The sequence below is a fragment of the Amborella trichopoda genome, chromosome 1, assembly GCF_054954075.1.
Source record: "Amborella trichopoda isolate Santa Cruz 75 chromosome 1, AtrichopodaSantaCruz75HAP2 v2.0, whole genome shotgun sequence".
Taxonomy (NCBI): domain Eukaryota; kingdom Viridiplantae; phylum Streptophyta; class Magnoliopsida; order Amborellales; family Amborellaceae; genus Amborella; species Amborella trichopoda.
In genome coordinates, this window is record NC_142336.1 from 1,457,885 (window position 1) to 1,485,600 (window position 27,716).

The window sequence follows — 27,716 nt, forward strand, 5'->3', positions numbered from 1 at the left end:
AGCATTCGTCATCTTCTTTTTGATGGTGTCAAAAGCTTTATTTGCAGCTGAAGTCCAATGAAAAGCTTCACCCTTCAAGCACTAGGTAACTGGGGCCATAATACTGCTGAAATTTCAAATGAGCCTCCTATAGAAAGTAGCAAGTCCATGAAAACTTCGCACTTCTGTTACTGATTTTGGAAGTGGCCACTCTACTATAGCACGCATCTTCTTAGGATCTACCTTCACCCCATCTGAAGACACAACATAGCCCAAAAATACCAGGCTATGGCCAAGAAGGAACACTTTTTTAGATTGATGTATAGCTTCTCAGCCCTTAGCATTGTTAGTAGTTGGCAAAGATGATCAACATGGGCATTGACATCTATACTATAAACCAGTGTTTTAAAAATCGACGACCCGATCCGGATCGAGTAGCGCCCAGCCCGTCCTGGATCGTGTAGAAAAATGGGATTCGGACGATTCTCTACCTAGAATCGCCTTGATGACATCAGGAGTCACCAAGTGATGTCATGGATCGCAGGATCTGACTCGCACTAACGTTTTTCTATTAAAAATTTCAACTATATACTGACCCATGAATTAAAGCCCCAAACCCCAGCATGCTTATGTCAGCATGCACAAACCCACTTTACCCCTAACTTCTTATGTCAGCGTGCACAAACCCACAACAACAACATCCAATAACTTGGGTTGGTTTGATTCTTTTATAGGATCTTTTCTTCCATATCGCTTCGATGTGGGACAATTTTTTAATACACTTTTGCTTTCTAATAAACTTCATAGAAAGCAAATTGGAGTGAGATGGTGTACGCACGATGGTGTACGTACGTCATGAATAAGAAGGGTGCACGCCTGATGGTGGCAATTAAATTATACGATAAAAAGAGGAAAAAAATTATTAAAAATAATAATTGGGTGCCCATCACCCCTATCTTTCACAAAAAAAATTTAAATTTACTTACCCAAAAAAAACATAACAACTCTATTAGGCTATTATCTCATGGGATTATTTCATTATATGATTAATAATTAATTAATTAGTTAATTGGGATTAAAAAATTAGTACTAGCTCATAGGATATTAAAAAAAACAAAAAAAATAATATTAATTATAATCTATTGAATATTAAAAGAAATATTAGTTTAGAAGATATTTTAAGAGAGAAAAATAACACTAATTCATTCCACATTAGAATTTATTTCAAGTCGCTTTATCAATTATCGCACATTGCAAAATATGAATTTTTTTAGTTTATTAATAACCAAATCTTGTATTTTATTTATTAATTTATTTATATTATAAATTTTGTAATATTTTATTTTTTCTTATAATTGTAAGTAAGATTTTTTAAATTAGATGATTTTATAAGACATTTTATATTTTCATTTGTATAGTAAAATAATTATAAAATATAAAGTTATAAACCAACAACTTCAATTTCAATATATATTATTATTGTTAGTTAGGTTGCAATATGGATGAGTAAAACGAAGTAATATATGTTTGATACTTTGATGTGATACTAATTTATTTGGGAAATTAATTCTTTTAATCTTATAATATGGAATTGTTTCTAATATTTTTAAATTGTTTTGATATAATATTGTAATACTATATTACAATTAATAATTATGTAGACATCCAGGCAGGAAAACAACATCTTAGTATGCACATGAAATACTAGAGTAGAAAAAATGAGGCGGAGACGTCGTTGTCGTCCTCCTTCGCTCCCTCCCCTTTCAACTAGAACCTTATCTATGACCTTTACCCCAAGCCATCCCGGCATGCTCCCCTTCTCCCTACCAGGCCGCAGCCCCCTCTTCGTGTGTTCGACCCCTCCGTCCTGAAGGTGAAACATGCCCCTCCACCCACCTCTTTGCGGGAGCTTTCAGCGGCTGCTGCCCCCACCTCCTCCCTCCCTTTTTCCTACTCATAGGTAACTGGTCGCCCCTCGTCTTCCCCTTCTCCCTTAGCGTCTCCTGTGGCCTCGAAGGGGTCTTCTTCCCCTCCTTTTAAGGCTTCCCTGTTTTGCCCTTTCTTTGTCTCCATCTCCCCTGAAGAATCCGCCCTTCTTCAATCCAAATATCTTGCCTCCCTGGTTGGAATGTTCCAGCCTTCATGAGTTGATGCGAGAGGAATAGAAAAATGGTCACAAAACTTTTGGCAGGACCCTAACATCACAGCCATGCGCCTCTCCGGTGACTTTCTTTTCTCCTTCTCGTCCACAGAACATGCTTGTCAGGCGTTACAGAACTCCAACTGTTTAGCCTTCAAAGGGGCTACCCTCCGTCTTCGAGCTTGGACCCCTTTGGAAGGGTCATTTAGAAAGCGCAAAATCTGGCTCACTCTTCACCGCTTGCCCCTTCATGTTTGGTCTCCGTCCACTTTTCGGAGAGTGGCAGAGGCTTGTGGCAGTCTTATTTCCATTCATTGGAAGTCCATTGAACCCTTCTGCTTGGGTCCATTCGTCTTCTGGTGGAAGTTTTGGATTCAGAGGTCATCCCACCTTGTGTGTGGATCGAGACTGATAACCTTTTTTACCCTATATCCCTCTCTTGGTCGGAGGCTTCCCCCCCCTCGGTCAATTTTCTCAACTACTGGCGGTCTCGCGTGGCTAAGGGCCCTTCACCCTCTTCTTGGACCACTGTTTCCCAGAACCCAAGCCACCACAAGCGGCGTCGCCGCTACCAGCTCCATGGCCCTACTCCAGTTGTGGGCCGCACTGGGCCCGGTCCTCCTTCTCGCCCTCAGCTCTCCACCTGGCAACCACGCGGTGCCTCGCTAGTCCCCCCTACAAAAGCCTGTGCCCGTTCGCTGGAACCACAGCTTGGCCTCGAGCCCTCCCCCTCTGGCTCTCGTCTCAAAGGCGGTGGGGTAGCGGATCACAATGGGTCCCCCTCGGGCCTATTGGCCCCTCCTCCACACAGACCCGGGAAGGAGGTACTAGTGGATGGTGACCATCCTTCGCCCCTGTCGGGCTGCGCCAGTGACCTAGTTTCTCCTTCGAAAGGCCTTTTGGGATCCTTCCCTAGTAACTTGACCATCATCCTGAGATCCCTGTCGAGGCTCCAACACCTGTTCCCACTCTCTCTGCTCACCCTTGCTTGTTGCCTCGCATGCTCGACATGCGGTCAACGGCGTTGCCGTCCCCCTCCCCCCCCCCCCCAGCTGGCACCTTCGCCAGCCCCTTCGTCTGCCTTTGCTCTGCTTGTTGCGACACTTGGCGACCCTCAGCCACCATCTCCCCCCTCTTCCCCTGTTGCTGTCCTTTCTTCTGCCCTCCTTTTCTATCCCCTTGATGACACCGCCCCCTTGCTTTGACACTTGGCTTCTCACAGCCGCCTTCTGCTCCCTCCTCACCTACCTCCGTCCCGTCTGCGCTTGGATCTCCGCCACCTGTCCCCTCTCCCCCTCCCTTGGGTGAGATATCCCCACCCCCTTTTCAAACCTTTCGCTCTTCTCTCTCCTCTCTCCTCTCCCCCTTCTGGTTCCCAGGGGGTCTCTTCTCCCTCCCCCCCATTTCCGGCCACTCCCCCATCCCCTCAACCACCTCCCCCCGGCTGGCCCCCTCCCTTGCTTCCTCATCTGGCTTCCCCTTCTCTTTCTGGCAGTTGAAAGGTCAGCCCTTCTCTCAACCCTTGGGCCCTCCCACTGCTTTCTTTTTCCTTCCTACCACTACACCTTCTTTCCAAGGGTGGTTTTTCACCGTCCTCTGTGTGGTTCTCCTCACTTTTGTCAATGGAAGTGGACACCTCCCTGCTCCCCTATGGCATCCTTGCAGTGCACTCGCTTGACCCCTCCCCCCTGACCCGGCCTACCTCTCCTCTCTCCTCGCCCCTTACTTCCCCAATCCTCGCAACTTATCCATATCGGTAGGTTCACCCCGTTCACTTCCCCTACCCAACCTTTTATCCCTGCTCGTTTGCAGCTGTCCCCCACCCCTACCCCCACCACTACCTGTCACTTGACAACCCAACCCCAAGTCTAGGACCTCTTAGCGCGTACGGTGCAACAACGCTTTCCCCCTTTTCCTCCACCCCTTTCTTTGGTGCTTTCCCTCCCCCTTCCTACCTGGGTTATCTTCCGGCCCCCTCCCCTGAAGTTCCCGTTGAATCCCTCCTCGCCTTTGACATGTCGGAGGCCCCTGCGTCTGCATCGTCTGCTGCCCTACCTCCCACTCCCACTTCAATGGACTCACCACCTTTGCCGCCTGACCTTTACCCTTCTCAATCATCCCCCCCACCCTCAGAACCTCCCTTGGAATTGCCTTGGCCCTCTCCCCGCTTGGTTCTCACCCTAACAATGATCTGCCTAGAGCCTCTACCGTCCCCTCCTCTCCTGCTCCCATCTCTCCCCCCTTGGCAGATGCAGAAGTCGAAAGGGTCGACGGGGATGGGGACAACAGAGTCGCAGAATGAATGAAGGAGATATTCCGGGTGATGGGCTTCGAACACGACGGATCTGAAGGCCCGACGTACTGCTTCTTGCTAGCTGATGCCCATAGTCGTGCCAAGGTGAGCGTAAAAGGTCAAAGGGAGTTGCTTAATCTCTTTTCCTCTGTTAGCTATGACAAACACTCCGACGGTGCCCAAACTCCTTCCACCACCCCGGTGCTTCCCTCTTCTAGGCGGTCGGCCAGGATTGCCTCCCCTGCTGCTCCTTCCTCTATCAATGCAGATCCTTTCCTGGAACATTAGAGGTTTGGGACAGAAGTCCCAAAGGGACTTTGTTAGAGACCTCTCTGTCAAACTTTGTGCTGCCATCCTAGCCTTAACTGAAACCAAATAGCCGGAGCCTGACCTACGGTTAGTCCGTAGTGTGTGGGGTAGAAGACCCTGCCAATGGGTTACCCTACCGGCGGAAGGGGCCTTTGGTGGAATGTGGGTTCTCTGGAACCCAACTGAGCACCATCTCCATTCCTCTCACATAGGTTCTTTCTCGGTCACGGTCCTCCTCTCTCGGATTTTAGACGGGTTTCCCTTCAAATTCTCTGCTATTTACGGACCTAACTCTGCCTCTTTCCGTTCTCGCCTCTGGTCTGATTAGATTTTATTGCTTCTTTACCCCACACAGCCTGGTATTTGGGTGGGGATTTCAATATCACCAGGTGGTCATACGAGAGGAATCTCAATCCAAACATCTCACAAGGCATGCTTGACTTTTCTGACTTTGTGTCTCGCCAAGAACTCATGGACATCACTTTCCAAGGGAATAGGTATACTTGGTCCAACCACTCTGCTCAACCTTCCCTTGCCAAGCTGGACCGTTTCCTACTCTCTGGTCCCTGGCTCCCATTCTCTCACCCTGCCTAAACCTACCTCGGATTCTTTTTATAAAACTGGAAAATAATAAAAATAAAAATAGTAATAATTCTAAAAGATACCAGTAATATATTGATAATTTTATATTATTAATATAAATATTGATTAATATTAAATAATGTGATATTATTGTTAAATAAGTTAGTTCTAAAAAATGGTCACACCCTTGTTAATATATCATTGCATAATAATTGAGGGTTTATCTTTATAAAATGGACATTCGGTCCACCATTTTTTTATCTTACTTTTACCTCTCATTAAGTGGCGTGGCATCTAAGCAAGCGCATTTCATTTAAATTTGACACCTCCTTTATGAGGTGTTAGGTGTACTCTCTCTCTAAAACTCTCTCTCTCTCTAGGGCAAACTCTTAAGTTCTCTACCCACTACTCCATTAGAGCTCACTGTGGAAGCTTGAAGAGACTGTGTAAGGAGTTGGGGGCACTGTTTCTCATCAGGAAGGTGGATTTAGAAGCTATGTATTACTAATTTTATTTAAGCATGAGGTGAAGAAGAGTAGAATGTAGGAACATGTGTATGGATGTGCAAGAGTAAGCCTGAAATCTTGTAAATTAAGTGTTAGAATCCATACTTGGTTAGCCTATGTTAATTGTGAAAATGTTTGTAAAATCCTCCTGTGAATTTAGTTAAGTTGAAGAAGGTTTTGGCTTGAAAGACATTATTTATGCTTTAGTAGGTAGTAAAATTGAAGAATGGATTGGAAAATGAAGTTCCAGGAATTGTGGGTGTTTTTCTATCGAATTGTTCAGTGACCAAATGGTGGCCAAATGGACCTAAATCGGTCTTGAATGAAAGATATGCTTGTCTAATATAATTTTACTTCTTGTACTATCATGAAATTCTTCATATTGTGGGATTTACAGTCCATAATGTGTGAATATGTCACTGTTGACAGACAACAGAAATTCCAGCCACTATCACCTACTTTTTGCTGAACTTTTGGCCAAACAATAAGTGTCCAAATACCTCCAAATCACCACCATTTGAACCGTATATGCATCTACTATAATGTTCATATTAAAACCATGTTCAAATTCTTCATGAGTGAGAAGCTATACTCTCAATTACGTAAATAGGTCACTGTAGACAGTTTTAATAAATTGCAGAATTGATGTTCCTGTGGTCATGCATTTTAAACGACCAAATGATGCCCATTTTCTTCCAAACCGTAGTCATTTTAAAGAGTTATGAGTAAACTTGAAATCATATGTTGAGCACTTTTTGAAATTCTTCCTAATTTGAGAGTTACACGATTAAATGCGAAGACATGTCACTGTGGGTAGCTATTATGGAAACTCAGAACTGATGTCACTGTTGCCACCAATTTTGTATGACCAAAAGAGATCCTCTTTCTTCCAAATCACCACCATTTGGAAGGTTTATGGGAAAATTCAAAATTGCATGTAAAGACTTTAGTGAAAAACCCCCTAGATTGAAAGCTATGCCCATTTTATGGGGGATTAGGTCACTATTGACAGAACTTTTCAGAAATTGTGCATGCTCAAGTATGAATGTTATTTGGTGAGTGTTATATGATATTCAATTAGTGAATGTGAATGCTATGCAGTGAATGAAATGCTATTTAGTAAATGTTATGTGATATTCAATCGGTGAATGTGAATGCTATGCAGTAAATACCATGAAAGGGATGTGAATGCTATTTAGTGAATGTTATGTGATATCTAAATAGTGAATGTGCATATTATGTAGCGAGTATCATGACATGAGTGTGAATGTTAATTAGTGAGTGCCCTGTAATATTCATGTGCTGAAGTGCCATATAATGAATGCTATGCAATACAATTCTATGTGTTGGCAATGTGAAGGGCCTGAGTGCCAAAGAATGAATGCTAAGTGAAGAGTGATCTGAAGGCATGCTCCAAGCATGACCCTCTTTTGTGATTGATAATAGTGAATTGATGCAATGACGCCACGCATGGGTTACCCATGGTGGTATGATGTGACTTGATAAGAGAGTAAGGCCGACAATGTTTGTTAACTCCCTGTAGGATACTAGGGGAGTTAGGTGGAAAGTGTAATGGGTGGATCGCACCCCCCGAAATTTAGTGTATTATAAGAAGTAAATAGTAAATTGTGCCTTGCAAGGCACGTGAGGGCATTACTGAATAGGATAGTCATTGTCATTGCCCTCTCTCCCAAGTGATGGTAGAAGTCGTAAACAATGAGATTTAGTTTGTCCTGATGAATATGGCTTCTTCGGGAATAGGTGAATCTAAGGAGTGAGTGGTTAATGATGGGATGTGTGAATGTGAATGATGATAGTTATATTGATTATATGATAACCATAATGTTCAATATGCCATCCGTGATGATTGTATTGATAAGATTGCTAAATTGAATGCTTTTTCTTCTGAGATTGCTTATAGTCTATTCATGATGGCTGGATGGATATATCACTGATGCATAGCAACTAGATCCTCTTACTGGGTTTTATAGCTCATTCCTCTTTTTCCATCCCTATAGAGTAGAAGCTGTAGGTCAAGAACAACCGGTAGGGTGATCGATCTGGTTGACGAAGGCTCGTACCTGTCGAGGAGATCTTTTGCTTGTATGTGTCTAGCGGTCGTGGACCATGTTTTTGTCTATATTGAAGTTAGATGTTGTGTACCCAGGCCTTCCGTGTCTTGAGCAATTATATTACTCAAAGTTACTTAAAGCAACACGCCACTCCGACCTGAGTAGCGTTCGCTGCCTCTGAATCACGAACCCGTACGCTGCCACCCTCCGACGAGAACGGTAGGGGCCAGGGAGTACAGATATGGTATCAGAGTAGTCTGGATAGGATCCTTGGCTTAGAGAGTTGTAGAAGTGTCTCTAGAATTGTTTTGGCTAGGTTGGTGACTAGCTGTTTTTGTTTTAGGTTGGAGATGCCGAGGACTCGGAGCAATAATGCGAGCTCCAGCAATGAGAATGTCGAGGTCCTCGGTGAATTTTTGAAGATTTTCGAGGCCATGACCCTGATGATGGAGGAGAATATGTCAGCTTCGACTGCCTCTGGCCCAGGACTTTATGATAGTAGTTTTGTTGAGAAGTTTAAGAAGTTAGGGCCACCCACCTTTGCAAGACTTGGTGGAGTAGAGAAAGCCGAGAGATGGCTGATGCAGGTTGAGAAAATGTTTAGAGTCTTGCAATGCACTGAGGAATAGAAGGTTAAGCTGGGAACCTTCATGTTAGAAGGAGATGCTGAGCATTGGTGGGGCTTAGTGAAGCAATTATGGGAAGGGTCAGGGACCGAAGTAAACTGGGGGAATTTTTTGGAGGCCTTTAATGAGAAGTACTTCTCTGATTCTGTAAAGGAGAGGAAAGAAGTAGAGTTTATAGAATTGCAACAAGGGAAGTTAACTGTGGAGCAATATGCGGCTAAGTTTTCAGAATTGTCTCGATATGCTCCGCATGTAATCAATACGGAGGCTCAAAAAGTAAATAAGTTTGAGAGGGGCCTTAGGCTGGATATTTGAGGACGAATAATGGCGGCCAATCTTAAGACTTTTTCCTCACTGGTGGATCTGGCTAGGAAAATAGAGAGAGATTGTGATGAATACCGGCTGAGGAAGGAGCTGCGCAAGACAAGGCCCCCGCCTTCGAGAGATTTCCAAGAGAGAGGAGATCAGAGACATGACAAATCCCAGAGGACCTTTCAGGGCGATATTAGACAGAACCAGCCAATGCCATGTGGTTCTTGTGGGAAGCTCGATCATGCGGCTCCCGAGTGCTGGCTAAGGACGAAGCCATGTTTTAAGTGTGGCAAATTGGGCCACTTGATCAGAAATTGCCTTGTGATGGGAGCCGAGCCTAAGCCAAGGACTCAAAGCCGAGTGTTTGCACTTGTAGATCAGGAGGCAAGGGGCTCCACCCCAGAGAACCAAAGTAAGCCCTTTGATTGTTATATGATATGCTAGGATTCTGTTTGATCATGATTGCTTTTCTGTTATGTGTTATGGCATCATTTTGGTAGTGTGATGTGATGTGGTATGATATGTGATATGAGGAGATATGAGATGATAAGTGATATGTGTTTGATTGCACTGCCATACTGTGATGTGTGTTTGATTGGCGTGCTTTAGGTATATTGTGCTGCCATACTATGATATGAGATTTGTTTGGTCTGCTTTGAGCGTATTGTATGACCATAATTGATAATAGTGAGGTGCCTGCTTTTAGTGTATTATAGGGCCTGATTTTGTGATTCTATCGGCATGCTTTGAGAGTATTGCATTGCTCGACTTGTGATTGGCCTGCTTTGAGCGTATTGCATGGCCAATGATGTGTGATAGTTGGCATGCTTTGAGCGTATTGCATGGCCAATGATGTGTGACAGTCGACATGCTTTAAGCGTATTGCATTGCCGGCCTTGTGATATGAAATTTGATTGGCCTGCTTTGAGCGTATTGCATTGCCCGGCTTGTGATATGAAATTTGATTGGCCTGCTTTGATCGTATTGCATGGTCAATGATGTGCGACAGTCGGCATGCTTTGAGTGTATTGCATTGCCCGACTTGTGATATGAAATTTAATTGGCCTGCTTTGAGCGTATTGCATGGTCAATGATGTGTGACAGTCGGCATGCTTCGAGCGTATTGCATTGCCCGACTTGTGATATGAAATTTGATTGGCCTGCTTTGAGTGTATTGCATGGTCAATGGTGCGTAGCGGTCAGCATGCTTTGAGCATATTGCATTGCCTGATCTATAATATGAGATTTGATTGGCATACTTTGAAACTGTTACGACCCCACTTCTTGGCCCTACTGTTCTCGTCGGAGGGTGGCAGGGTACGGGTTCGTGATTCAGAGGTAGCGAACATTACTCAGGTCGGAGTGGCGTTGCTTTAATGAAGCGGTAAACCAAGCAAACCAAGAAAGTAAAGAAATTCTATAAAAAAATGCACAAGATCTAGGTAAAATAAAATTGAAACTTATATTATTACATAAACAACTTGGAGTAATATAATTGTTCAAGGCACCGAAGGCTTGGGTACATAACATCTAACTTCAATATAGACAAAAACATGGTCCATGGCCGCTAGACACATACAAGCAAAAGATCTCCTCGACACGTACGAGCTTTCGTCAACCAGATCGATCACCCTACTGGTTGTTCTTGACCTACAACTTCTACTCTACGGGGATAGAAAAAGATGAATGAGCTATAAAGGCCAGTAAGAGGATGTAGTTGCTATGCATCAGTGATATATCCATCTAGGCATCATGAATAATTCTTTTGACTATAAGCAATTATAGAGGAAAAAGCATTCAATTTAGCAATCTTATCAATATAATTATCACGGATGGCATATTGAACATTATGGTTATCATATAATCAATGTAAATATCATCATTCACATTCACACATCCAATCATTAACCGCTCACTCCTTAGATTCACCTATTCTCGAATAGAAGTAACCTTATTCATCTGGCCAAGCCAAATCTCATTGTTTAGGACTTCTACCATCACTTGGGAAAGAGGGCAATTACAATGAGTGTCCTATTCGGTAATGCCCTCACACTTACACACACAGTCCCCAACGTGCTTTGGGGCTTTGATAGACACTTGCCTTACAAGACAGTTTACTATTTACTTCTTATAATACACTAAATTTTGGGGGGCGCGACCCACCCATTACACTTTCTACCTAATTCCTCTCGTATCCTACAGGGAGTTAACAAACATTGCCGGCCTTATTCTCTTATCATGTCACATCATACCACCACAAGTAACCTGTGCGTGGCGTCACTGCATCACTTCACTATTGTCAATCACAAAAGAGGGTCATGCTTGGAGCATGCCTTCAGATTACTCTTCACTTAGCATTCATTCTTTGGCACTCAGGCCTTTCACATTGCCAGCACATTGAATTTCATTGCATAGCATTCATTATATGACACTTCAACATATAAATATTACAGGGCACTCACTAATTAACATTCACACTCATGTCATGATACTCGCTTTATGCACATTCACTATTTAGATATCACATAACATTCACTAAATAGTATTCACATCCCTTTCATGGTATTTATTGTATAGCATTCACATTCACCAAATGAATATCACATAACATTTGCTAAATAGCATTTCATTCACTACATAGCATTCACAATCACTAATTGAATAGCATATAACATTCACCAAATAGCATTCATACTTGAGCATGCACAATTTCTGGAAAGTTCTGTCAATAGTGACCTAATCCCAATAAATGGGCATAGCTTTCAATCTAGGGGGTTTTTCACGAAAGTCTTTACATGCAATTTTGAGTGTTCCCATAAACTTTTCAAATGGTGGTGATTTGGAAGAAAAATGATCTCTGTTGGTCATACAAAATTGGTGGCAACAGTGACATCAGTTTTGAGTTTCCGTAATAGCTACCCACAGTGACATGACTTCGCATTTAATCATGTAACTCTCAAATTAGGAAGAATTTCGAAAGTGCTCAACATGTGATTTCAAGTTTACTCATAACTCTTTAAAATGATTGTGGTTTGGAAGAAAACGGGCATCATTTGGTCGTTTAAAATGCATGACCACAGGAACATCAATTCTGCAATTTATTAAAACTGTCTACAGTGACCTATTTACGTAATTGAGAGTATAGCTTCTCATTCATAAAGAATTTGAGCATGGTTTTTAATATGATCATTATAGTAGACGCATATACGGTTCAAATGGTGGTGATTTGGAGGTATTTGGACACTTATTGGTTGGCCAAAAGTTCAGTAAAACGTAGGTGACATTGGCTGGAATTTCTGTTGTCTATCAAAAGTGACATTCACACATTATGAACTGTAAATCCTAAAATATGAAGAATTTCAAGATAGTACAAGAAGCAAAATTATATTAGACAAACATATCTTTCATTCAAGACCGATTTGGGTCTATTTGGCCACCATTTGGTCACTGAATAATTCGATACAAAAACACCCACAATTCCTAGAAATTTCATTTCCCAATTTTACTACGTACTAAAGCATAAATATTGTCTTTCAAGCCAAAGTCTAATATTTAGTCAAAACCTTCTTGAACTTAACTAAATTCACAGGAGGATTTTGCAAACATTTTCACAATTAACATAGGTTAACGAATCATGGATTCTAACACTTAATTTCCAAGATTTCTGGCTTACTCTTGCACATCCATGCACATGTTGCTACATTCTACTCTTGTACACTTCATACTTGAATAAAATTAGTAATACATAGATTCTAAATCCACCTACCTAATGAGAAACAATGCCCCCAACTCCTCCTTACACAGTCTCCTCAAGCTTCCACTATGAGCTCTAATGGAGTAGTGGGTAGAGAACTTAAGAGTTTGCTCTAGAGACAGAGTACACCTAAAACCTCATAAAGGAGGTGTCAAATTTAAATGAAATAGGCTTAGATGCCATGCCATGCCACTTAATGAGAGGTAAAAGTAAGATAAAAAGATGGTGGACCGAATGTCCATTTTATAAAGATAAACCCTCAATTATTATGCAATGATATATTAACATGGGTGTGACCATTTTTGAGGACTAACTTATTTAACAATAATATCATATTATTTAATGTTAATCAATATTTATATTAATAATATAAAATTAGCAATATATTATTGGTATCTTTTAGAATTATTACTATTATTATTACTTTCTAGTTTTATAAAAAAAATTTGGGTTGTTACATCACTGCCCCTTTCTGCTGAATACCCTGGCTATTACAAGGGGCCCGAAACGTTTTCGCTTCGAACTGGCCTGGTTAGAAGAGCATTCCCTCTCTGGTCTTATCCCTAGTTGGTGGTCGTCTTTCTCATCTCAGGTTTCGAGTAGAGCTGGTTATAAGTTTCAAACCAAACTCCAACTCCTCAAAAAGTCTCTCATTACTTGGAGCAAGTCTCTACATGGAAACTACTCTCAAACTAAAAACTCTCTGCTACAATCCATTCAAGACCTAGATGGGATAGAAGAGTTCAGACCCCTCACAGAAAGCTAACCTTGGAACCCAAACCAAGTTGGCCTACCTATCCACCCTCAAGAAAGAAGAAATTTTCTGGTACCAGAGATCCAGAGCCAAATGGTTTAAACAGGGGACCAGAGCACTGCCTTCTTTAACCGCATAGCAAACTGCCGTAGAAAAGACAATTCGGTATCCAATATCAAGGTGGATAATCGCTATCTGTTTCAGCCCGATGAGATAGAATCCACCATCCTTGCTTATTTCAAGTGTCTCTACCCTTTGGACTACCGACCAAGAATGACCGCTCTAGACTTCTTACCCTTCCAACTCATTGGTTACAGTGGCTGGAACGACCTTTCTCAGTAGAGGAAATCACTTGTGCCATTGACCAACTAGCCAAAGACAAAGCTCCGGGGCTGGATGAATTCCCGGTGGCCCCCTTTAAATCCTTCTTGGGTACTTTCTTACCTGACCTCTGCAGCTTCTTCGAAGAATTCCACCATAGGAGGATCTTAAACGAAGCGATAAACACAACTTTTATCGCTCTTGTTCCCAAAATTGAGGGGGCAGAGGAGCTACAGGATTTTCGTCCCATTAGCCTACTAAAATCTTCTTACAAGATTCTAGCTAAGGCTCTGGCATCGAGACTCAAGCATGTCCTCCCACTGACCATCTCCCCGTCCCAATCTACCGTCATTCAAGATAGGCAGATTCTGGATGGGGTAGTGGTCTCATGAGTGCCTCCACACTAGGCACTTATCAAAGAAACCAGGCTTAATTTTCAAAGTTGACTGGGAAAGAGCCTGTGACCATGTCGATTGGTCACTACTTGATGAAACGATGGCCATGATGGGTTTTGGACACCTTTGGAGAAAGTGGATGAAAGGATGTATTTCCCACCCCCATTTCTCTATTCTTATAAATGGGAGCCCTAAAGGTTATTCCCTTCCTCGAAGGGCCTTCACCAAGGGGTCCCTTTGTCCCCCTTTCTCTTCGCTATTGTTGCAGAGGTTTTCAGCTGATCTATTTCCCGTCTTGACCAAGAAGGTCTTCTTTCAGCCTTCCAAAGTAGCTCACAAGGCCCTTTGTCGGTGTCACATCTGCAATACGCAGATGATACCTTAGTTTTTCTTGACGCATCCCTACTCGAGATCGACAACCTCAGTCTCTTCCTCAAATGTTTTGAGACTGCCACTGGCTTCAAAGTCTACATGGATAAATCAATAATGATGGGGGTGGGTCTGACAACACAAGAGATTAGAGGCCTTATTCCTACTTAGGACTTTAAAGTAGAGGATCTCCCCACCACATAATTGGGCATTCCTTTGGGTTTAGGGAAGCCCAAAAAAAGACAACGGGTTCAGATTATTGATAGAGTGGATAGGCGTCTGGCTGGCTGGAGAGGAAGGTTCCTCTCCTTGGCAGGCTGCTCGACGCTAGTCAAAGCTACATTGGCCAATGCCCCGGTTTACCTTATGTCCATCTTCCACATGCCAGCCTTGGTTGCTAACAGGCTGGACCAGCTTATGAGAAACTTTCTCTGGTCTGGCTAAGGGGAAAAAACCAAACACCATCTTGTTTCTTGGGACAGTGTCCGACTACCCAAATCCCAAGGTGGCCTAGGTATCAGGGATCTGAGAAAACAAAACCTGGCTTTGCTAAGAAAATGGTGGTGGAGATTTGGCCACCCGACCTAACTCTCTCCGGGCACCGGTCATTCGCAACAAATACAGGATCCCGGATCACAAGTGGGTGCCTGACAGGACCTCCCGAAGTAGGGCCTCAGGAGTCTGTAAATCCTTAACTTCCTGGCTTGCCCTTTTCAATCAATCTATTCGCTTCCATCCTAAAGAAGGAACGAGAGGGCGTTTTTGGTCCGACCTTTGGATTGGACATTCCCCTCTGAAGGACCTTTTCTCCTCTCTCTTTCACCTCTCCTCCAACAAAGAGTCCACTGTAGCTAAAGAAATGGTTCTTTCAGGCGGTCGTAGGTTGTGGAATCCCTCTTTCAAGAAACCTAACCGAAGAAGAGACTTCACTCTTCATTTCTCTGTCCCTTGCCTTACACCCAATCTTCTTATCTCCATCAGGGACTGATTCTCTGGTGTGGACTCTCTGTCCGTCCGGAAGATTCTCAGTTGCCTCCTACAACAAACTTATTCAACCCCCTACTTACCCCCTGAACCCCACCTCTGTCCTGACCAAAGTCTAGTCAACTATAGCCCCTCCAAAAGTCCAAATGTTCAATTGGATAGACTGCCACCAATGGGCTCTCACAGTCCATCAATTTCAAAAAATAGGCCTTCCGCTTCCTAACAAATGCGCTATGTGCCTGCAAGAGGAAGAGACGAACCCTCACCTTTTCCTACATTGCAGCCAGGTTTACGAGCTTTGGAGCCTAATACTTCAGCTGTTCCACTTTCATTGGGTACTCCCACCTTCGGTTATGGTTCTCACCTCCTCCTATTCTGGCAACTATTAGCCTAAGGCCGGTAGGACTTTGTGGAAGTCAGCTTTCGCTGCTACCATATGGGTCATATGGTTAGAAAGGAATGAGAGGGTGTTCCGAGGCCTAAAAAACGAAGTTCTAGTGCTTTTCCATGAGGTTACTTCCCTAGTAACTTTTTGGGCTTCTACCCACAGGGACTTTGTAGGAATCCCCTCTAACACGTTTCTCAGTCAGTGGGAGAATATCATGCACCTCCAACCTCACAAGAACAAAAGGCCTCACAACTGGCAGCCCCCTTCAGAAAACACCGTCAAACTCAACTTTGATGGGTGTTTGCTGGGGCACCCAGGGCCTTCCGGGGCAGGAGGGGCATTTCGTGATCACAATAGCAATATTCTCCTCACCTACTCGGAAGGGACAAGGAGATTCCCAGCTTGCTGAGGCTTTGGCTCTTCTCTTGGGCCTCAAAAGGTTCAATCCCTCATGGGGTCAACTTTTGGTGGTGGAAGGAGATGCCCAAAATATCATCTCTTGGGCAGCAGGCACCTCCCTTCCTCCTTTGTACCTCTCAAGGATTTTTGACGAAATTCACCACATATGCAGGGATATGATCGTCTTATGGACGTACCTGGCGGACGTCGAACGAGCTCGTTGATCTTCTAGCTAAAGACGGAGCACGGGCAACTGTGGAAGACCCTGACCGGTCCATCTCCTTTTTTGCTCTGGACACAGAGGGGTCCCAGGACTATAGTTAGCTTTTCTTTTTTAATTGTACTCGGGTGATCATTTTTTTGCTACACCACAATTTTTTGTTATCTGGCAGGAGACAAGGCTAATCTTTTGTATAGGGTCTCGGGACCTATTTTTTGACCGAGATACCCCTCTTGTGTGTACTCGAGGTGCTCTCTCTCCCCCTTCACTGGTACTCACTTATACAACAATAAAAAGTTAACATTATAAAAAAAAAACATCTCTTTATGCACCTATTTTTCCAAAATAATGAAAGTACGTAATGCACCACTCCTAATTTCTTTTAGAAACTAAAAGAACACTATTTTTAGAGATTTATAGTGATTTTTTTAAATTTTTTTTAAGAGAGACAAAATGAGGAAAATTATTAAAAATAATAATTGCTTGATAAGGCCCACCACCTCTATCCTTCACCAAAAAAATTTAAATTTACTTATCCAAAAAAAAAACACTATTACTATTAGGCTATTAGGTAATTGGGATTAAAAAAAATAGTACTACCTCATAGGATATTAAAAAAAGCAAAAAATAATACTAATACTGGTTTATTGAACATTAAAAAAAATACTAGTTTATGGGATATTTTAAGAGAAAAGTAACATTAGCTCATACCACTTTAGAATTTATTTCAAGTTGCTTTATCAATTGTCCCACATTGGAAATATGAATTTCTTTATTTATTTTCCAAATTTTATTGAAATATGATTGCAAATTGTCTTACTAAATTCTATATTTGTATCAACACTAATTATTATATATTAGATTTATTTATTTGTGAGGTCATAACCTGGTTTTTTGAATCACGTTTATTATAATATTGTAATTAATAATTATACTAATTACAATGATAATCTAATCTTATATTTTATTTATTAATTTATTTACATTATAAATTATGCAATGTATTATTTTTTTGTTATAGTTGTAAATTAGATTTTTAAATTAGATGATATTATAAGACAAATTTCAAATTTATTCTTATTTGTATAGTAAAATGATGATAAAATAATAAAAAACAAACCAATAATTCTAATTTCAATGTATAATATTGTATATAGTTAGGTTTTAATAAATGATTGATGAGAATCTTCATACAAGAAAAGAACATCTCAATATTCTCATATTTTTTTTTGAGAGAAGGTTAACTTCTCAATATTCACATATTGATGCAAAAAATAAAATTTATTAATGTAGCACCCTCATCCTTATTAGATTTTGAAAAAACAACATTTATAATGATTTTTAATAAATTTTTTGAATTATTTAAAAGACCGAATCCAACCGATTCGATCAATTCCCGATCCGAAACGTCGATTCACCGATCCGGATGGGTTTTTGGGGGGTGCTCGATCTGGGGCACCGATCCGGTTTTTAAACTACTGCAATAAACAAGTACATTATCAAATAAACCACCATAAATTTGCCAATAAAATGTCGTAGCACCTGTGTCATCTTGTGCATAAACGTGCACATTTGATAGGCCAAAAGGCATCACCAATAACTCATACAACCCACTCCTTGTTTTAAAAGCAGTCTTTCACTCAACTCCTTCGCGTATGCGAATTTGATGGTAGCCACTTCTCAAGTCAAATTTTGAAAATACAGTAGCCTCAGCTAACATGTCAAGCATATCACCTAACTGTGGAATAGGGAATTGGTATGTAACTGTTATTTGGTTAATTGCCCTGCTGTCACAACACATCCTCCATGATCCATCTTTCTTAGGGGTAAGTAAATCTAGTACTGTGCATGAACTCATGCTAATCCTTATAAGCCCTTTTGCCTACAACTCACCCACCTGCCTCTGGAGCTCATCATGTTCTTTAGGACTCAATTCTATATGCTGATAGGTGAGGTAAACTTGACCCAGGTATGAGGTCTATACAATGTTGTATATTCCTTATAGGCGGCAATCCAACAGGTAACTCATCTGGCAGAAGGTCCTCAAACTCCAATAAGAGTGGTTTAAGAGCTTCTCGCACTGAAACAAGCTGCCCGAAGTCCTTTCCCACAAGTGCATAAATCAGCTCAGTCTCCTCACTCACTTGCATAAACTGTTTGAGAGAAGAGCTACACCCTCCTCTTTACAAGAATTGGGTGGAGTCTCCTCACACAAGGGCAGCAATAACACCTTGCGACTATCCTTCCAAAAGGTGTGTGACGTTCACCATTGTGAATTTTTTTTTCCGGTCATATTGCTAGGGATGTCATAGGAGTATGTGGCAAATATCTATTGGTGCAACATCACACCATACCTCATCCTTATAGAAATTACAGATCAAAAATTTTATGCATCAAGAAGTAGCAGGTACCTCATTCCCGCTCTTGAACCATGTGAACTCGTAAGGATATGGATGCTTTCCGACTTTGAGATGCAACTTGTCTATTATCTCTTGAGAGACCATGTTTTCGCAACTACCGCTATCAATGATGACTTTTCATACCTTGTCGTTACATGTACACCAGGTGCGAAATGTGTTAGTCCTCAGCCAACGCTCTTCCTTGGGTGCACGTGGTAATGAGAGAACATGTCTAACCAGCAAGGTATCTCCTTGATCAGCCACCACTTCGTTGATGTGGTCATCAAAATCAGCCTCGTTTTCAGCAACAATCACTGGGTGTTCCTCATTGTCTTTCCCTTGTTCAGTGTCATGCTTAGGCTCTACCAAATTGGTGTGGCGCTGGCTGCATTCAATGGCCATTCTGTAGCTTGGTGCCCCACCTCATTGCACCTAAAACACCTTGGGCTAGTAGCCTCTTGGGCTCGGGTTTGTGCTTAGGTGCCGGCAGCTGGGTCATATTTTGCTGCATAAACACCCCGGGTTGGAGGCGCCGGCCTCCCAGTCTGTGATGATCCTGCTCTTGGTATGGGTTGGCGTATGGCTGCCCTTTCTTTGTTGTTCCTCCACCTTCAAGTCGGCTTGATAGACTGCCTCCAACCAAGGCACATGATGCAGGATGAGCTTATCTCGGATCAACCCTGCAGCCTCGAACCATAACGTGCCACGTTTTGATCATCGGCCTCCACTAACCCATTACACAAGTGTAAGCGGTAATACTCGTTTGTATACTCTCAAATGGATTTTGTAGCAGGAGAAACTGTTCACACATCCTTTCTTTCATCTTGGCCCATGAGCTGATATTTTCTTTGCCCTTTCGAACCCGTGCTTCCTTGAACTTGATCCCACCATCCCTTTCGAACCCATACTTCTTGAACTTGATCTTGCCATATTGATGCAAGCCCCCTAAGTTTAAGAGCCACAAGCTTGACCTTCTTTGAATCGGACAATTCTTTCCAATCAAAGAAGCGCTCAACCATACTCAACCAATAAAAAATTCTTCTAGGGAAAATGACATCGAAAATGGACGGGTTTGATATCACCTCTCAATTAGAACTAGCAAAAGCAATGTCTCCTTGCAGAATATGGATTGCAAACTCCTCATGCTTGTACCTCTGTGCATCTTGATGTCGATCACATGATTCCTCCCTATCCCTACCCCTATGCCGGTCATATCGGCCTCTTGGTGGTCTGTTGCCCGACTCTTCATCAGATTCATGCCCCCATCGACGCCGTCGCGCATCAAGCAAATTTGGATAAACAGACACATCATCAGCCTGCTCTGTCCCAGATTCAAGTCGTGCTTTGTGCCCATCTCCATCAAGACCGTCATGATTCGGATCCATCAATGCTGGAACCTCTTCGTTTGGGGTACCTTGCTGCCGATCTCTCTCTTACAGCAACCATGCAACCATCTCCGTCAAGTTGTCGATCCTTCGGTATAACACAATATTCCCATGACCACAACCTACATGACTAGCCATCGTAGTCGCCACTTGTTGCTCTGATACCACTTGATGCGAAAGGAGTCCGGAAAATAAATCCAGCCTTCCTTCAAGGAGGTTTTGATCTTGAAACACAAGCAAAAATCAGCAACAATGGAGATAAATAAGTGGCTGTAATTCAAGCCAAAGAGAATAAATACTCTTTTATACTTTCATTCAAAAAATATCTCTTCACGAAAAAACCCAACTCTCTCCTAAATATGTACGTACCACCCTGTTTGTTTACATATCAACTAAACCCACCTGAAAATTCTCCCCCTCTCTATCTTTCTAACCAACTTTAACATATGTCTCTCTCTCTCTTTCTCTCTCTAAGTCATGTGGGCCCCATGAATATCTCTATCTACTTTTTATCTTTATCTACTTTCTATTATAACCTATCCATCTTCCAACGAAGAATTTCGTCACTCCCGTACAAGTAGGAAATTGACCATCCTACCCAATTGTCTAAATAAATTTCCTTTTAGCCCCCTTATACTTAAGTCCCAATTCAACCAATAAATAATACAAAATTACAACCGTGCCCCAAAGTAAAATAAAATTCAGAACAAATCAATTTTTTTGAATTCAATTTGCATCGTTAGCAAAGCTGCTCGTATGCCCAGGAAGCATTATTTATGTACTTGTTGGGTTAGTAATTTTTTTTTTCCCTCTGATCTTGTTTGGGGTTTCACAGACACGCTTCAGTGGCGCTGAATGTATGGCAGCCTGAAGTTATTTGTGGTCATCAGAAAGAGGTGATTGCTCAAAGTTCTGTTCCTGTGGAGTCCCGAATTCAAGCACTTGAGATGGAACTCAGAGTTTGCAAAGAATGCATTGCAAGGTTCACGAGGGCCCGTGTAAGTGTTATTCCTCTCCCAATCATTGATTTATGGGAAACTATCTCAAAAATCCCTAGAAATTTTTAGCGCAATGTCTTGAAACCTACTTGTTCAGGCACCACTTTGAAATTCCACATGCCTAGGGTGTCTGCGTGATTTATGAAGGTGTGGGCGTGCCATTTTGTTGGTTTCCCTTAATTTATTTTGTACTTGGCTGTGGCTTCTTTTACATCACCACTGGTACCATGTTCCATTGATAATCATTGATAAAATGATTTTTTTTTAATTTAATGAACAGGATGTTCATAAGTGGAAGATGGCTAGAAACCAGGAAAGGTTGGCATCCTTGAAATATCACCCTGTGCCTAGCTATCAACCAGAGATGAGTATCCATGAAAGCCAAGTGAAGCCTAAGAAGATGAAGCAGCTCAAAGATTGTAATACCATTTGATTGTATATTATGGATTACCATAGTTCCTTGGCATCATCACTTTCCAAAGAAGTAATGGATGGTGATGAGAGAGGGACCCACTTTTGGGTCATGTCCTGTAATAATCTGTATGCATGATCTATGTATTCTTAGAACCTCTCGGGAGTGATTTTCACTGAGCAGGATTGATGGTGAATGCTACGAAATAGGAGCCATCTTTTGCATGGTGACTGTTCACTTGGGCCTTTGTTAAGGAGAAATTGATCTGTCTCAGAACAGCTGGTCTTCTTTGTACAAATTGAATGCACGTTGGAATTCTAGTGAGTTGATGATGTATGCACAACTATTAAATTTATGAATGTGTTTTTTTACTCATTTAACTGCATCTGTTTAGTTAATATTTGATCGTTGAATACTAAACCTTGAATTCTTTAAAGCAGTGACGAAAAAAAAAACGGTGAATAGTTGAATTATGTTCTTAAAAGTGATTAGTTCGTTTGTACGAAGGTAGGCATGTTTCTACAAGGATTTGCAGGGCATCCACTCGATAAACTGAAGTCTGCCATGTTAGCTAGAGGAAACATGAACTGGAAATGTGTGCAAATACATCGTGTCATGAATATGTTGCAGGTAAGCATGAAGCCTCTGTTTATCTGGCTGAAGTACCAAGTATGGTTCTCCCACATGAGGATAGGTGCCATTGATCAGCTTAAATCTGAGAATTGTGAAACTGAATATGACACAGATGTATTCAAAGGCTAACTGTCCTGATTCTTTTGGTGCATCACTAAGGAAACATGCATAGAGTTACGACTCTGTATTAGACAATAAATTTTGTGGAAACAAAAATTAGTAAGTCATAATGATGCATTGATCAACTAAAATTTTTGGGAAAATTTCATTGAAGAGCTCAAATGTTTTTATAAAATTATTGAAGGGCTTAAAAGATCCATTTTCCACTGCAGGTTTTAATTTAGACTTTCATTTTGTGCCCATACCTTGAAGGGGATTTTGAATGCTCTTGTGGAACTACACATTCGCATAGATAAAACAGTTTTTTTTTGTTTTGTCCATATGGGTTTTATTGTCTCTTTTTTCAATATGTATATAAATAAGTCCAAAAGGACATGGTTGGAAGTAGTGAAAAAAAATATGGGGATTTATGGTTTCACTGAAAGTGTGACCTTTGATAAAGCAAAATGATGGACTGAGATTCGTGTAACTAATTCCAATTAATTGGGAAAAGGTTTTGACGATGATGATGACTCTTGGCTTTTGAGTACTTGTAAGCATGCTTTGAGATAATTTCAATCAGGGTTTTTTGCTTTATTTTTGAAGTTTTTGAATAAAAGGGATATTGAAAATTGAGATTTATTTTATTTACTTCGGAACAGTTATAAGGGCTTCTTGTTCATATTGGAACCATACCTCCTGTTATGAAGTGAAATTCATGTTTTATGCGTAGGGAAATGATCGTACGAGATGTAATTATACCTTCCCACACCACTCCATCACTGCTACCCCCACCACCAAACGACCAGCACCACCACCGCACTACTACCACTACCAGCACTTCCGCTTCCCCATGGTTACCACCGCCACCACTCTGACTGTTCTACCACAATCACTGACATCATCACCCTGCCACTTCCACCAACAGACTATACCAGTACCCACTATACAATTATAAATTAGTTTAAATCGGGGCAATCAAAGAACCCTAGAAAAACAAACAATAATCGATCAATTTGCCTTCGATCAATTACAAAGAAAAAATAATCACCATTTGACTAAATTTGGATGCCATGTCTTAGCACCACAAGTGACTTAGTTATCGGTCTCGGTTTCCATTCCTACCAATGCTAATCCCTTTTGAACAGTACTAATAGTTTCAAAAAATTGCTAACCCACTACCAGCGGGTAATATTAAAAAAAAAAAAAAAAAACTTTCGGAAGGTTCAAGATCTATGTGATCAACTGTGGAAGAAACTTGGACCCTGGGAACCAGGCTAAACAGGTTGATGAACCCGGTTAACAGGTTGATGATGAAGCTTTGAGCAGGGCCACCTAGCAACTATTACTTTGGAGGAATAGGAGCCTCCCATTAAAGAAAATTTGACATCTCTGTTTCAGAACAATGGATCCCGATTGTATAAATTGGACACACATGTAGATCTAAGAGAGACTTGAATGCATACACCAGTTTTAAATAAGAAACTTGCAGTTCATTTCTTCATGGTGATTGTTCAATTTTGTGTTCCATTGTTCATCAAACCTTAAGCTCATTCTATAGACCACTTTTCCACTTTCCAGAGCCTTCTTTGTCTTTATAAGCTGCTTGATGAAAATAAATGAGGTGAATTATGTTCTTGAAAGAAGTTCCTGTCGTTGGTTTACTTGAAGGTAAGCATGCTTCGCTGGCAGGCATGAGCACTTAACAATAAAGACAAGGTAGCCAGGTTAGAGAGAGAACATGCAATGGAAACATATGTGAATACATATTGCTTAGAGTCTTATACTATCATTTATGTTTTACAGGTAGACATGGAGATGGTTCTTTAGTCTGAAGATAGTTGTATCATTGATCAGGTTAATTTTGAGGAAAAGTAGATTAGAAGAGTTGTATGAGAAGGTAATACCCATTTAATTCTTGTGGTTCTTTGCAATGCAAATACATAGAATTATGAATCTGTTTTTGACAAGAAACTTGGTCTGCGGTACTGATACATGGATCACTTGGTGGAAAGTGAATGCAACATCTTTTCATTCATTAAAATTTTGGAATTGGAAGTGAATGTGACAGCTTTGTTTACTTCATGCTTTGGATAATATAAGTTATTTCACAGAATGATCGTGAGTGTTCTGCTTAAGTTGAGTTGAATTGATTCTAACATTGAAATTTAGGGACAATTGCAGGAAGGCACCAGGATTCTAAAAGAACTCAATAGCTTTATTTGATTGGAAGAGCTCACAAGGTAAATATTTCGATGAACTAGAAAGATACATCTTTCAATGGTTTTTGAGCTCTCTCTCGATACTTCCTCTAACACAAACACACACAACACACTGGCATGTCTCTTACTCTCATAGATAGACTCGGCAGCTATCTCCTGATCATGCGCCAAAATGCTTATATCAGAATGCTGAGATTTCAGTCTCATCGAAATAGAAGCCAGAAGGACCCCCTTTCGGTAGCAAAGCCACCTTGACAGGACCTTTGGCCCCCTCTTCAGCAGGGATGATTCCTGTATTCCAATTCAGTTTGGTATTCACGAACCCAGGATGAACACAGTTTATGCACATTTTGGGGAATTTCTTTGCTAGAATTCTTGTATAAGCGTTAAGGGCAGTTTTCGACATACTATATGATGGTAACATAAGGGGCCAACCATTTTTCTCGAGCTCTCCATTCTTCAAATCCTTCAAAAACTTCTGAAGCATTTCATCTAATTTCTCTTCTGTCAAATTATTTACATCTTCCAACTCCGCCCGAAGCTTCGGGTTGGGCATCCTCTGAACCATAGAGAGAGAGATGAGAATTTTATGAAATGCTATTTTTTCTTTTTGATCATATGAATTATAAGCCTTTTTTTTAAGTGTTAACTGTAAGCCTTGCCATGTTGTAAACGGCAAAACTTTTTAGGTTTGTTTACCTTGAGCTCTCCTCTAAGAGAGGTTACATTCACAAGGTTTGCTCCCGAGTCTGAAAGTTGCAAAAGAGGAACAAGTGCTTCCACCAATCTTTTCAATCCATAGTAGTTTGTATCCAAGCATTCTTCTGCCAATTCATAGGTTTGGCGAACAACCCATTGTACCATGTTGGTTGCCTTACCAGAAAGCTTCATCAATGAAACAAGGTTACATGTTAGAGGTATACAGAGCCCCCTCGGAACAAGTCATGACCTGATAGACAGTTCCACTTCCTCTCCCTCACCATCCCTCAATTTGATGGTCAGTGATGAACCGACAAATATAATGTTCTTTAGACTTTTGGATTATATGTTACTTTCATACTAAATCCTGGATAATCAAACAATATGCAGGTCACTTACCCAACATTCTGGATCAATGTTCATGGCCCTCAGTGCTTCAGCATCCACTGACACCCCAGAAGCTGCTGCATTATTTACCTGCAAGTTCATGAATGATGATGATGGTTACGACGATATCAGAGCTATTATGTGGTTAGAGATGACTGTGAAACTTCTGTCTTATATATATCATGAACAATTGTTTCATGCAGGCTGGACCGCATTTGTATAATATGCAGTCTAGAGGTATAAAGCATCCATCTTAAAGATGATGCAAATAGATGGTCCATTTAAAAACAATTGAAACTAACGGTTCAAATGTTTTTTTTAATACAATTATTATTTGTAGTTTTCAAAATTTATTTATTTATTCATATTCATGATGTCCATGTTAAAGATTATGTATTTTCTAAAAATTAGGATCGAATTCTATATCAAAAATAAATTTATCAAGGCCCCGCATTTTTACATGTGCGGGCTTGGCTGCATGCTAACTGCATCCATATATCATTGAGCTTTCCTTTTCATATTTTTGATTTGGCTAAGCAGAAAGTTTTACATATTGGCTGTCAATCAATGAAGTTGGCTGAGGATGCAATGATATTGATGGTGATAACATCAGAACTATGCTTTGAAACTTGGCTAAGTTTTTATTTATTTATTTATTTTTGGTTGGTGTAATTGGTTTGAATGAATTTGGCTTAGGATAAAATGATGATACTGATCATGGTTACTGGGAGCGCTCCTGCAGTCTGAAGCTGGGATCTCGACCAGAAATCATTTTTTTTGAGGGAGCTCACCCCCTTTTCATAAAATCTCGATTCGTAGGGACCTCGATCCCACCTAATCACGGTGCTCTATCCCTCTATTTGTTGATCTAGATTGATGATATTGATTTTTGATGGTGGTGGTAGTGGTGGTGCTGGTGATCATATGGATGGTGAAGGCTCTGAGCTCAAATCTTACCAGAATATCAAGTTTTCCATATTGGATCTGAATGAACTTGGCAAAGGAGGAAATGCTAATGGGGTCTCTCACATCTAGTTGGTGGAATGTCACATTAGGAAGACCAGAGTTGTTGAGATCTGAAGTGGCTTTGATCCCCCTCTCTGTGTTTCTTGATGTTAATATCACATTGATGCCTTGTGAAGCTAGCTGCCGGACTATTTCCAGTCCTATCCCTCTGTTAGCTCCTGTGACCACTGCATACCTGCATAATGGATTCAGCTGAGCTTGAGCTTGGTGCTCTTCTCTCTCTCTCTCTCTCTCTCTCCTGCTATACTGTTCTTTAACTAGAATCTTCATGGATTTGCAGGAAAAAAGAGAGTTGGTTCAATCCTTTTGATGACTTGTGACACTCTCTGACTTAAAACTTGATGCATTTGTAGGTTATGGGACTTGGGTTTAACATCTCTAAGTGTAAAAATGGAAGGATTCTTCAAAAAACTGTTGTGAAAACTAACAAAAAAGGGGAGAAGGAGAATAAAAGGGGAGAAAAGAGGAAGAAAAAATGGAAGGATTCTTCAAAAAAATGTTATGAAAACTATCAAAAAAAGGGGAAAAAAGAGGAAGAAAGAAGGAGAAAGGAGGAAGTGGAAGAAGTGAGCACATCACCTAGGTCTTATTAGCATGCCTTTCTCTTCCATCTTTCCTGCTACTACCAGAAATGGTGGTGGCGGCTGGGGTAACGATTGTACTTATAACAACTGGAAGTGGATGGGGACCCTTTGTATTAACCAATGGTTTAAAAAGGCGGATCGGTGACTCGGATTGGGTATCTCAAAAATCTATCCGGATCGGTGAATCGACGATTCGGATCGAAAATCGAGTGAATCGATCATATTAAAGCTTCAAAAAAATTCGAAAAAATTATTACAATTCATTATAAATATTGTTTTTTTAAGAATTCAATAAAAAATGAGGGTACTCTATTAATAATTTTCATTTCTTTGCATGAATATGCAAATATTGATATGTTCTTTTCCTGTATGAACTACTATTTACCATTTAATTTACGTCACACAAAAGGATAAACATAGAATTATTATGGAATAAGTATATCAACATACATGGACGACAATAAAGCAT

General features: G+C 41.0%; 2 protein-coding genes and 1 long non-coding RNA gene across 3 annotated transcripts in view; 2 read left to right on the forward strand and 1 right to left on the reverse strand.

Annotated features, from left to right (window-relative positions):
• LOC18425212 (F-box family protein) overlaps nucleotides 1-21,972 on the forward strand; it is a 29,642-nt gene extending 7,670 nt beyond the window's left edge. Inside the window, exons 3-4 of the mRNA XM_006829778.4 lie at nucleotides 21,023-21,185; nucleotides 21,466-21,972. Coding sequence (XP_006829841.1) covers nucleotides 21,023-21,185; nucleotides 21,466-21,618 — 316 coding nt within the window. The 3' untranslated portion in view covers nucleotides 21,619-21,972. The remainder of the gene's footprint in view (nucleotides 1-21,022; nucleotides 21,186-21,465) is intronic.
• A 2,554-nt stretch (nucleotides 21,973-24,526) lies between these two features.
• LOC18425213 (short-chain dehydrogenase/reductase 1) lies at nucleotides 24,527-27,299 on the reverse strand. Its single transcript, XM_011630967.3, has 5 exons — nucleotides 27,243-27,299; nucleotides 26,595-26,838; nucleotides 25,650-25,727; nucleotides 25,251-25,436; nucleotides 24,527-25,110 (listed from the first exon to the last, which is right to left on the reverse strand). Exons 1-5 carry the CDS (start codon nucleotides 27,272-27,274, stop codon nucleotides 24,733-24,735), a joined length of 918 nt encoding a protein of 305 aa, XP_011629269.2. The 5' UTR covers nucleotides 27,275-27,299; the 3' UTR covers nucleotides 24,527-24,732.
• Nucleotides 25,641-27,025, forward strand: LOC148783470 (uncharacterized). Its single transcript, XR_016057995.1, has 2 exons — nucleotides 25,641-25,781; nucleotides 26,178-27,025. It is a non-coding gene; the product is annotated as an uncharacterized LOC148783470 (long non-coding RNA).
• Nucleotides 27,300-27,716: the final 417 nt, after the last annotated feature.

What these genes read in the sequence shown, in the direction of transcription:
- LOC18425213 (XM_011630967.3), bottom strand. Translation starts at nt 27,274, where the DNA reads ATGGAAGAGAAAGGCATGCTAATAAGACCTAG. An exon ending in GGCATGCTAATAAGACCTAG is followed by an intron (nt 26,839 to 27,242) that starts GTGATGTGCTCA and finishes TCCATTATGCAG; the next exon opens with GTATGCAGTGGTCACAGGAG. An exon ending in ACATTGATCCAGAATGTTGG is followed by an intron (nt 25,437 to 25,649) that starts GTAAGTGACCTG and finishes TCATTGATGAAG; the next exon opens with CTTTCTGGTAAGGCAACCAA.